At 40.6% G+C, this 12,959-nt stretch overlaps 1 protein-coding gene across 6 annotated transcripts in view; it reads right to left on the reverse strand.

The window, feature by feature from the left end:
- Positions 1-3,419: 3,419 nt before the first annotated feature.
- scaper (S-phase cyclin A-associated protein in the ER) overlaps positions 3,420-12,959 on the reverse strand; it is a 95,623-nt gene continuing 86,083 nt past the window's right edge. For 5 of the 6 annotated variants that reach the window (XM_053642446.1, XM_053642445.1, XM_053642447.1 and 2 more), the window contains 3 exons: positions 5,896-6,087; positions 4,594-4,642; positions 3,420-4,272 (listed from right to left, as the gene is read on the reverse strand). In XM_053642446.1, the coding sequence (XP_053498421.1) occupies positions 4,169-4,272; positions 4,594-4,642; positions 5,896-6,087 (345 nt within the window). In that variant the 3' untranslated portion in view covers positions 3,420-4,168. Of the gene's footprint in view, positions 4,273-4,593; positions 4,643-5,248; positions 5,641-5,895; positions 6,088-12,959 lie in introns of all 6 variants that reach the window. The other variant, XR_008387772.1, reaches the window with a different exon arrangement.

Consider the following 12,959-nt stretch of genomic DNA (forward strand, 5'->3'; position numbering starts at 1 on the left):
TGCCTTTTTTTCTCTCGGAGTGTGTGAAGGGGAGATGTGTTTGCTTCTCAATGTTTCTTGGCCCCTGGTCTTGGTTTGGCTCTTCTCACCCTGTGTTAGGTGACCCACATGTTGGCACTGAGCCAAGACGCTATAAAGCGATTCAAAGTTGTCTGAATTGTCAGATGTAACCCTTCATAGATCTCTGCGTTATCAGCGCGCGGATCGGGTGTAGGAGCGGATATTCAGAGTGTCGCTTAGCCTCGGACTCGTGAACACTGAGCTCTGGGCTCGTAAAGGCGCGAGTCTAGACAGAGGGGAGATGGGCGGCGTCTTATCTGCGCCCGGCATCACCTGCGCGCACACACACACACACACACACACACAGAGAGCTAGAGAGAGAGAGAGAAAGAGAGAGCGAGAGCTACAACAACACCGAGCTGCACAGCAACTCCCTCCACAAACCCTGCGGCCGCACTTCCATTCCCATCTACCCGGAGATCAGGTCAACCTGCGACCTGCTGCTTATTAAATCACTCGGTGTTTTATATTCCCAACATTAAAAATACATTCTGGCAAGGAAAAACGAGAAGGGGGTTAACAATAAGACTACTGTTCAGGCTTCAGTTAACGGTTATTCAGTTATTGTGTTTATCCTATTGTGGATAAACAGACAGACAGATAGACAGACAGATATTTATTCATACAAAACAAGACGTTAAACATAATAATAATAATAATAATTATTATTAATAATAATAATAATTACAATAATAACAATAATAATAATAATAATAATAATAATAATAATAATAATAATGATTATTATTATTATTATTATTATTATGACGTTAAACATATTTTAATGAGGAACGAATTCCAGTAACATTGTAATTATAAAGTGCATATTATACCTTGAGTCGCAATATTTTTTAATTGCAATAGTGAACATTTAAAAAAAACCAAAACAAAACAACAGTCTAAGGCACTATAGACATTCCCCAAAAACTGAATTTCAGACGACATTCTTCTCCCAATTGAATTCTACAGCGCTAATGAAATGAGCTTATTAAATGAAAGGACATTTCAACAAATGAACAATTAACCATGTTTAAAAATACAGATCACAAACAAATCACTATTATTACAAATGAGTTTGCGTCTAAAATGTTTAGTAATTAATGTGTGGATTTCGAATAAATCAAACTCAAAGCAGAAATTTGCCAAATCTGTGAAATACAATGCGTCTTACTGGTAACAGGCTTTGGCGTCAATAAATGATTCCAAACTGGAGAAACTATATAGCCTAATAAAGACAATCAAAATATCCACATTTAATCCCACAATCCTACAACATCTGGACAATATTACACTAGCGTAGAAACATTTCTGTTTAGTTCAAATCGACAATCCTCGAGCTAACTTTCCTTCTTGTTTTGATTTCGATTTGGAGAATTGAAATGAACCTCAAGCAGAGCAGGAAGTCGGCAGAAAAGTGAAAAGTATTTGTTTAAGTAGTCTCCGTGTCTCTGGGCTACTTGTGCTACAATTCCTGCGAAAAATGTGGAAATGAAGAGGTTATATCTGTTTAAATCCTCAGCTTAAAATCTTACAACTGTTCATAATGAATTGCTTATAAAACAAACCGCATAGGCTACATTTTGATCCAATCAAACTCAAACGGGAAAAAAACCAAAAGAAAAACACTTTTTTTTTTAATTGTGAAAAATTAGACTTCTATTTCATAATGTGTAAACCTGTACAGCTCGTATCCTGAGAGTATATACAAATAGTATGCAAGTGCCGGTAGCCTACTATTTAATACGGAAGTATGCGGTTATAGAGCTAATCAAGGTGTTTCTACACCTTATACATGCAAACAAATGCAAATCTCACTGAATCCCCGTTATTTCGAAAACGGCATCATTTTCACTGGAGAAGCATTTAAGTTTCATGAAAAAATGATGAGGGACAAAAATTAAACCAAACATTTCTTTCTGAATGAATGAAGCAAAGCAACCGAGGGACTGTTTGAAACAATATCCATCATAGCAGGAGTGTGTTACTGCAACCACTGTTCTGAAAGAGGAAATATTATACAATTATAGGTAGGATACTAATCTTGGAAGAAGTGGCACAGATTTACATTTATCAAAAATGTCTTTATTAAATCTAATGTTTAATTCACTCTCAGAAGTTCTATGAAGCAAAGAGAAACTGATGGAATTTATAATACACAGTTATATATATAGTTATATATATATATATATATATATATATATATATATATATATATATATATATATATATATATATATATATATATATATATATATGTATGTATGTGTGTGTATGTGTGTGTGTGTGTGTGTGTGTGTGTGTGTGCATTACTCACACCATCTCTTGGTGTCTTCACAGAAACACTTGACAGATTTATTATTGTGGAGACACAATTCTGAATGGAGGGATAGGTGTGTGTGTGTGTGTGTATGTGTGTGAAACCTTGTGCCTGTGAAGGATGTGACCTGAGAGGCTCCAGCTCATGTTGACACACTAATGTATAAAGTTACTCAGAAGCAGCAGTGGGTAACTGGTGGAAATGCACTGGTTCTGACTCTCTCTCTCTCTCTCTCTCACACACACACACACACACACACACACACACACACACACACACACACACGGCTGTTTGTGGTGCCCCGAGGCCACACTGAGGACTTGAACCTAGTTTGAAGTCCTTTCACTGTGCCGTTTTGCCCACGTCAAATTTCAGTCTTAATGCGGCTTATCCAGGAGACAGACAACTAAATGTACACTACCGAGAATTTTCAGTTAAAACCTGCAGCTCAACCTAAGACAAAATACCAGTTTGTTTCCAGATTTGCGTCGGCAAGTACTGTTCAATATGAGACACGTTTGTACTACTTGCACGTCATTATATTTTGCAAAGCTGAATTTTATCTCATCTGATCAGTTCTCACCTCTCCAGTAAAAACACAAGCAGGGGGATAAACATCTGCATGCACAATCATCGACAGTGTCTGTCATATTACTTTCTGATATTTGCATGAGACGTGTGAAAATATCTGGACTAATAACAAACCAATTTTCAATCATACTAACTGAAAATTTTGCAAATGTCTTTTCTTACCATGCAAACGCCCTCACGAAATGACTTCTAATTTTGTAGTCACTAAAATCAAGATCGCAAGGTACACACATGCCTTTAATATTTTATTAAATGGGGAAAACAGTTTCTATAAATTATAAGTGCTTCACTTCTCAGGGAGAAATACAAAGAAAAGGAACAATTCAAATTAAGATATGCTTCGCACAGCATTTGTGGGAAATGAATTTTATATATATATATATATATATATATATATATATATATATATATATATATATATATATATATATATATATATATAAAATGAGGCTTTATAAATTATAAGTATGAAACACAGGAAAGAAATCCAGACTTCAGACTATAAACTAACAAACAATTGTCACTGTTCTTTTTTCTTATGCATAACAATTTAATATTACAAAAAAACAACTGAAGTAACTTGGTGTGCTCTGAACAGATAAATCCTATGATCATTAAAGAAATAACACCTTTTATGTACAAAACAAAATATAAACCGTACAAATAATAAACCACAAACATGGGGAAGAAGAACAGTAAACGATTGTGCACTTCAAAAAATCTGCTTCAACAGATCCATTCATTTGGATGATAACAGATTTCACGTTAAACTGACAGTTCCTAATACCTGTACATTTACATAGCAAATATGCTCATACATTCAAACAACTTTATAAACGTAACTTGTTATGTTGCCCTTAAGTATTTGCATTGTGAGGGCGGTTTATTACAGTGTATACACCCAAAAAGTTAATCTGAATTTATGATGTAATTATTTGGTTAAATGCGCCGTTATTAAGGAGATCTAAGAAAATCCAGTCGAAAAAATCAGTTGCTACATGCAGGCATATACTTGTCAGACTTGGCTAAAAGCCCACGTACAGTAATTGAAACGATGTGTAGTGAAAGTTTTTTGATGTTGTGCTTAGAGCAAATGTGCTGGTACAAATGACCACGTAATAGTCCGTACTCCGCTGTGTACTGCTCCGGAGCACACACTGAAGCACTCTGTGTGTATTCCAGTGTGTACACTCGTCTAGCTTACTCTTCCTGCTTGTTGAGGAAGAACTGAAGTGCTGAGTCCCATTGATCTCGGGGGAAGCGGTTGGACAGCTCACGGTAATCTGGAAGAGCACAGCTCCTCTCTGTGGATAAGAGAAGTGGAGAGAGAATCTCGCTGAATACACAACTGAACAAAAAATAATAAAATAAAAACCTTCAGCGTTTCTCACGGAGATTAAATAAACAGCCATTACCTGCAATTCATTTGTATTGTACAAATGGTTAAAATGAATTTATTATGTAATGATAAGGTTAATTGTTTGGGGGAGGGGCATTGAAATGTAATCTCTGACAGGCAATAATATATAATAATAGTCAGATAATTACACAAATGATAGTTGGCTACCCAGCAAGGAAGCTGAAAAATGGATAAAATAAAGCTCATTAAGTCTGAGATGACTCACCTTGTTGTGAGGGCTTGTTGTCAGTCTGTTTCTCACTGGAGGCACAATCCTACAGGAAAAACAAAACAAAAAACACAGTAAGTCTGCAACTGCAACACCCCGAATTAAGTCAACGGAACCTTTTTTTTTTTTTTTTTTATACTTTTTTATTTTTTACACAATCAGTATTGTGCCTGTTTGGAACCCAAATAAACGAATCAAAAATCTGCTTTTCCATTTGTTATAGATAAAAATGTGAACTTTTATCCAATCAACCAGAAAGTGTAGAAATACTGGGATCGTCCCATCTGCCAGAGAAATACAGTAAGTTTTTCCTGAATGGCAGCATTTGTATTATCGCCTGGATGTTTTGCATCACTAACAGTGCTCATGTTGGAAACTTATGTTAGAAAAAATATTTTTTTTAGGTCTTGTGTGTCTAAATTTCCTTGATTAGTAATTCTATGTATGTTAGCAAGTTCCATTTAGCAACAAAAATGTGTAAAGACCCACTGTATGGTATAGATTATGTAAAGCATATTATGCACTATACATTACTGTACTGCGATACCTTTACAGTCAGGGGAAGAATAAAACATCAGCAGCAATCCTGGTTTTACCCAAACTTCACAAACTACTGTTCTTTGTAAAACAAGTCAACAGAACCATCACACACTGTGGTACAGGATGCTGTGTATCTTCTCATTGTTTGAATGGAATGACAATCGCCCGTCCTTGTCGAAGTGAGCGCTAATCTCCGCATAAATAATCTAGGTAGTGGGCCAGTGCAGGGAAGATTGTCAGGGGGAAGATGAAGGAGTCGGCCTGTTTACAAGAGGCTCAACCGGTGGCAGGTAAATCCACCCAAATCGACAGAGGAAGCCATCCATCTTTGCAGTAGAGGCTGCTTCTTTGGAAAAAGGAGGGTAACGAGAGCGGCAAAAAAAACAAAAGGGCAGGAACAAAACTGGAGTTGAGAGAGATAAGAGTCAAACGTTGACATTGTGCAGAAACAGTGGAAAGGTGTGTGTGTGGGAGGACAGGGGGCTTTACAGGTCAGAGGACGTGCTGCAGGTGAGACGGGAAGACAAACCTCGGCATGATTATTTAAGATCTAGAATGTGGTATGATTTATAAATAAGACTAGTTTAAAAACAAACAAAAAAAAAAACAACCCCTAAAGAATAAGGGAAGTACGTAGGCAATTCATATAACTGTGTGAAAATTTGCATGAGTCAGTCTTTTACTTTGAGTAATATCAATGTATCTCTAGCTACAGATGCATGGATGCGTGTGTTTTCTGTACAAGAACCTGTAACGTACCTGTATAAATGTGGCCAGGAGCACACAGCTCATCTCCTGCTGCAGGATGACTTTGTTCTGCTGGTTGTTGTAGCAGGCGCTGATTAGTGAGGGGAAGAGCACTTTGATGAGGTGCGGGTGGCTGAAGTACTGGAACGGCAGCTGACACAGTTTCTGCAGCACGCTGGGCTGCCGGCCAGACTGCACGATCACCTGGAACATACAAGCAGAACGTGTGCGCACATACACATATTCAGCAAATACCACCCCTAGCAGTAAATCAGAGCCTCGCCTTGCGCCCCTCCCACACATAAATCTGAGTCTAAATACAACACACAAACAGCCATTAAGAGGAGAAACAGAGGGCACAGCCTCCCCACTACACAATTACACACCATAAACCCAGCTAAGGATGCCTCGGCACCTCCCCTCTGTGGCACAAGCGCGCACGGAACACTTTTGGGCTCCTCTCAGTCGCTTGAGAGCAGACGTTCAGCCTACTGAGTCACACTGCCTCACTTCACTTGTAGAGGAAACTGACACACGGTGATTATCACGATAACAGTGTTATGCCCGAAAAAATGCCCGAAGCGATCAATGTGCACACTGAAGTTCACACAGCGGTAATATCATGGGGTGTGGGCGAATAAGTAGCTGCGAATCATAGGGCGAGAGGAAACAAAGGGGATGACTAGGGCAAAGGTGGAGGGCTGGGAGGGTAGACCCAGCGTATGGTCACACACACTGCTTATGCCACTTTAAGAAATGAAGCAATACCATTAATGGTGTTACTCACCACCGACATCCCACCTCCCCTCAGCACGGCAGTCAATCACACCATCACATCCGGCCCCCCCAGCATTAAAATCAAATCGCTCACAACCCAGACCTGATTAAAGCACAGGCTCAGCTCCTGGTGCCGGAGGCCTTCGCCTCAAGTCTGAGAACCTGGCAAGGCCGGGGAGCTGGGAGGTCATCGCAGTAAATCCCCACAGGTGAGACAGAGTGAGTGGAAGATAGAGAGGGAGAAAGAGAAAGAACCAATTACCCCCTCAACCACCTACGTCCCAATACACGCTAGCCTCCAGTGCGGCTCAACCCTAAATGCAAACCAGAAGGGTGAGGTGAAATTCCCGCAGCACCAGGCGACATAAATTACCAAGATTTACAAGATTTGTAAAAATAGTCTTAACAATACTCTTTCCAATGCATTCTGTCCTTTAATAATGCACTTCAAGGGGTTTAAGAGCATGATAAACAAAGCGATAACTCACCCCTTTTATCATTTCAAGGTGAAGGCCCTACACAGTGTAGTCCTACAGCAGCGTTCAAAGGTTCTCGGGCGATGTCATGCTGCAGGAGGGACTGTTTAAAGATGCTTTACTGAGTGCCTAAAACAAATCACCACGGAGTCCCTTTAATGGTACTAAAAGCTCAAAACAGCTGACCGCCAACTCATTTCAGATCTGCGAGCCCACCAGCATGTGCTGACCAAACACCATGATACAGTGGCTTCTCTCGGACATGTAATTAATGAGTGTTTCCCTCAGGAATGAAGGAAAAAAGTTGGGAAAAAAGTGAATTTCCTGCACCATCATAGCAGTGAAACTGAATTAAGCAATCATTCGAAAAGATCTGGTTGTTTTCAATGGTAGAGCTGTGCAATGTCAAAATAGAGTGGAAAGGCTGAGAAGGGTTTTTTTTTTTTTAAATAAGCCCAGGAAGGACTGAAATAATCTCTACTATCACTCCTGGACTAAATTCAGGAGCCGTATAGATGCATGATCTTGTCCTTTTCTGTTAGTAGACTGTTACATAGTATAATGCTTCATAGTGCTGACATTACCTCAGCTTACAGTAACTTCTCTAGAACTTGGCACTTGCTGTTAATAAACCAAGGCGTTCTGAACTTCAGAAAGGATGTTGTTTAAGAGTGTAGGAGTGAGTGTGTGTGCGCGCGTGTGTGTGTGTGTGTGTGTGTGTGTGTGTGTGTGCGCGCGCGCACACTGGGCTGTAGGCCTGGATCTGCGTGGACATTCCGTCCACAAATCAAGCAGCCGCCTCATAATCCCCTAGCATACGGTACTCCATCTTCACACACCTAAACAAATTTTCCCCCCTCAAGTGTCCGCAGCAGAGAAACGTACAGCATGGAGAAAGCAGAGGTTAGTGCCAGCCGTCCTGTAAATGCTCCAGATTCCTGCTGGAAAGAAATGGCTCACGAACCGTAGTCCTACAGCAGCGTCTAGGTATCTTATTCTGCCTCTGACATCATAAAAGCACTGGTGGGCTTTTGAACTCCTGCATCCCCCATGCTTAAGCAAAGATGGTCATAAAGAAGCTGAGAGGCCAGGCCTGGCCTGTGTTTTCTTAAATGCAGAGCATTTGGGATTCTCAAACAGAGCCACGCTTTTACGGCAAGTCTATTACATAATTCCCGGCCCGTCCACTGAAAACAAAGGGAGTGTAAAGTTAATGCGCCGAAACGCAAACACAGGCTCCGAATAGCTCAAGGTGAAGAGGAAGGAGACCTGAGCCGGTCGGGTTTGTTCTTTGATGGAGTGTTGATAAGAGTGAGGCTCCAAGACTCAAATGTACAGGTTAAACGCAATGCAGAGCGTTCAGTGTAACTTCTTGTAATCAGGATACACAGAGGAAACAACTACAAAAACACACTTTTATCTTATTTCAAATGTATTTACTGAATATGACAATTTTAAGTTGAGAGATAAAGTTGCATGGGTTTGTGTGTGTGTGGACAGTCTAATGTTGAAAAGGAGGGGTTACAGACCTCTCATAGATAAGAGTAAAGGGTAAACGACTCATGAGGATGCTGAAGAGGCACTCAAGACAGGACGTTACGACTAGTGAGACCTATGCGAACAAAGACTACCACCCACAGACAGAACGTACAAAGAACGTCACCAAGCCTCTGTCTGTCCAGACTTGGTGACGGCACTCAGTGCAGGGGCATAATTATTCCGAACAAAATAGCGTAATAAAAAGAGACCGGTTTGTTAACATTTCTCAAAATGAGAAAAACGTTCCTCTTAACCAAACAGGATTAAGAGCTCTGTTTGTTTGGGGGGAAAAAAGGGCAAATGATCAGTGATTTATTACCGCTGCCTGAATGAATCAAGCGTCAACTTCGAAACTTTGAAAGATAATCTCTCTGGGAGATCTTCACCATGAGCCCATCTGACCTGGACGGCACTCAAACCCAGCATTAGACCTAAATGGGGCCCTAAATTTTGAGAGATTTATGGGCAGGCAAACAAAAAATGAAAAAGAAATCCAGAAAAAAAAGAAACCCCAATACATAATACTCGAGTGTGTTAAACCGCAGTTTTCTGATGATGATGTGTGTAAATCATACATGGTGTTTGGCAGAAGCTTCATCCTCTCTGCTGACACTCGGAGGCTGGACGGTACAGCCACCGCCGTGCCTGTGTTTACTACAGTACTCTCGCCAGCAACAAGGCCCAAAGGGTTGAGTTATCTCTGCAATAATAAACTGTTGAAGCCGGCATTTCAACATCAGTTTAGCTGTGGATTAGAGAGCCAGCCCTGAGCTGTGTTAATATATGATGAGAGTGTGAAAGAAGTGCAGATAGCACTGTATGTGGCAAAGAGCAGGAGCGAGTGGGAGATAAGTAGAGATGAGTGTAGTGGACTGTTTCAGCCTGGCTCTTTCAAAGAAGTGCCATGTTGAAAAGTGGCTGTCTGCATTAAACAGCTTGTTCACCATTGCCTTGTTGTCCTTCAGCAGAGGCCGAAACACTAGGACTGCACTACATGGATACCGATAACGCAAAGGACGAGGTTGTCTTTGGTCCTTTTTATCGGATGTACCAGTGAGTAACGCTGTTTGGCTGCTTTCCAGACATGAGAGAATGCAGAAAAAGTGATCAAAAAGGATCTTTAACAGATGTTGAGTGACTCATAAATTGCGGGCATGCATCACAAACGTCACTTTTATCTTTAAAATCTAATACAAATGAATTGTTATTTTTACTCAACTGAACCTCCAATCAGAACCAGAGAAGCTTGACAAATGGCAAGCTTTCATGTAAAGTCTTAAAGCATAGACACAATCAAACATGAGCCATTATGGGACCTGAATACAAACACTTCACAGCCACCAGCACAGTATATATGTCACTCGCACACGCAAGCTCTGAGTAGGCAGGGTATACAATGCACATAGCTCCTCAAAGCCTGTGCTGCTGTTATGAGCTGTATTATTTCTCAGACGGACACGTATAAACACAGGCGGGTGTGCTGGCACTGAATCAGTGGTCTGAGTCAGGAGTCTGGGGTCAGCGCCGCCTTTGTGTTCTGCCTGTGCTTACACTAGCCTGAGAAAGGCCACAGCCCAGGCAAACCCATCATTTATACTGCACAAGAAGTCCCATGTTCACACAGCAATCTCTGAGCCATTGCCAAGCATCTCAGCTGTCAGATTTTTAAAGATTAATACAAGAGTAACATACATTTCACACTGTGATCTGCATAAACTGAATGCCGAACAGTGTTTGAGAAACTGTGCAAATTCAAATAAAACATTCTGTTCTTTCTTTCATCTGCCAATAGCGGTGGAATTCTTTTAATAGTTAATAAATAAATAAATAAATAAATAAATAAATAAATAAATAAACATATGAAGCTCAGCCAAACTGCAACATAGAAAGCCAGCTTGTGTCCTGGAACGTTTAAAGACTTTCCCACAGAGCAGTTTTCAAATTAGCAAAGTGGGCTGGGAATACATGAATATGCAAAAAGGTGTATTCCCCAGCCTGGTCGTTGTGTTAACTTTCCCCCTATCTGAACACAAAGCCTAATCATCTGTCACTCCTCCCTTTAATTCAATCATCAGCCCTCATTCAATTATCCAATATAATATGCAAATCAGCCCAACAATGGTCAACGAATGCTAATTGCGTACATCAAAATAATTAAATTGGATTGGAGTGGCAGAGGAGAACTGAACTGCAATAAAAAGAGAGGCAGTTTTTTTTAATTAACAGCAAAAATGTTTTAAATTAGAATCTGTAATAAGCCCATAAATTGCTGGGACTCTGACCCTCCCCATGAGGACGGTCAATCCTCAGGAGACTCACACAACTGAAGCCTGGAGGAGTGAGTGAAGTGTTGTCACAGTCATGTATCTGGCAGGAAGCTCCATATAGTACCTCACTGATACGTGATCCACGCCTGCATGTTCTGTCTCTTGCTAAAACTCCAACAAGGAGCAGACTGAATGCCAAGAATAAAACCACAAAGCCTGTCCATGCGGTAGGGCAGAACATGGCACAGAGGTGCCATAGTTGCTACATTATTCAGCATTTGTATCAGGTGTTTGTATGGAGAAAAGCACATCTGACTCATGATCTAATAAACAGCTTACAGAAGCTTAACTGTACCTTCACCACACACACACACACACACACACACACACACACTTTTGTAATTTTTTCAACTACAACTAGCATTGAAAATATTACCAGACCTGGCAACTCTGTTGTCTCAGCGTTCACACTCTTTTTAGGAAATATTTTTTGACAAGACATTTCCAGAACTTTTTCCATGACCTGTATACAAGACAGTTGTTGATCACAGAAAGGTCATTTTAAAATGACTCACATTTGCCGACATCCTTAAGATTAACGTCAACAACACAGTGCCTGACGGGCTGAAACACACAGCCATTTTTAACCACATTTTTTTTTTTTTTTTTAGATATTAGAAGTGAAGTACTGTATAAATACTTAAACCACACACTGTTCTCAAACTGGCCTCACATGTTTCTCACACTGATCTCACATCGTTTGTATTGTTATATATATATATATATATATATATATAAATAATATGTTGTATGTATATAAATATGAAATATCTATGTATTTCACACCCCCACATTCTGATCAGCCATAACATTAAAAACACTGACAGGTGAAGTGAATAACATTGATTTTCTTGTTACAAAGGCACTTGTCAAGGGGTGGGATATATTAGGCAGCAAGCGAACAATCAGTTCTCAAAGTTGATGTTTGGGAAGCAGGAAAAATGGGCAAGTGTAAGGATCTGAGCGACTTTGACTTAGGCCAAATTGTGAAGACTAGACACCTGGGTCAGAGCATCTGCAAAACAGCAGGTCTTGGTCATGGGGGCCCAAGGCTCACTGATGCGCATGGAGAGCAAATGCTAGCCTGTCTGGTCCGACAGAAGAGCTACTTTAGCACACATTGCTGAAAAAGTCAACGCTGGCTATGATAGAAAGGTGGAAGAACACACAGTGGATTACAGCTAGCTGCATAGCCACAGACAATGGGGCATGTGTGCATCAGAACTGGACCATGGAGCAATGGATGAAGGTGGCTTGGTCTGATGAATCACATTTTCTTTTACATAATGTGGACAGCCAGGTGCATGTAAGTCACTTACCTGGGGAAGAGATGGCACCAGGATGCACTATGGGAAGAAGGCAAGAAGTGGTAGAGGCAGTGTGATGCTCTAGGCAATGTTCTGCTGGGAAACCCTGGGTCCTGGCATTTATGTGGATGTTACTTTGACACGTACCACCTACCTAAACATTGCCGCAGACCAAGTACACACCTTCATGGCAACAGTATTCACTATGGCAGTGGCTTCTTTCAGCAGGATAATATGCCCTGCCACACTGCAAAAATTGTTCAGGAATGGTTTCAGGAACATGACAAAGAGTTCAAGGTGTTGACTTGGCCTCCAAATTCCCCAGATCTCAATCCAACGAGCATCTGTGGGATGTGCTGGACAAATAAGTCCGATCAATTGAGGCCCCACCTCACAACTTACAGGACTTGGTGCCAGAGACCACATCACACCTTCAGAGGTCTTGTGGAGTGCATGCGTCAGCGGGTCAGAGCTGTTTTGGCAGCACAAGGGGACCTACACAATATTAAGCAGGTGGTTTTAATGTTATGGCTGATGGGTGTGTATATATAAAGAAAGAAAATCCCAAATCTAATCAGAAGTCAAACTAAGCAAACTTCTTGGCCAGGTCTCCTTTGCTTGATTTTATCGGATTCTGTTAGCAAAATAAG

Source organism: Ictalurus furcatus, chromosome 14 (genome assembly GCF_023375685.1).
Source record: "Ictalurus furcatus strain D&B chromosome 14, Billie_1.0, whole genome shotgun sequence".
In the NCBI taxonomy this organism is placed as follows: domain Eukaryota; kingdom Metazoa; phylum Chordata; class Actinopteri; order Siluriformes; family Ictaluridae; genus Ictalurus; species Ictalurus furcatus.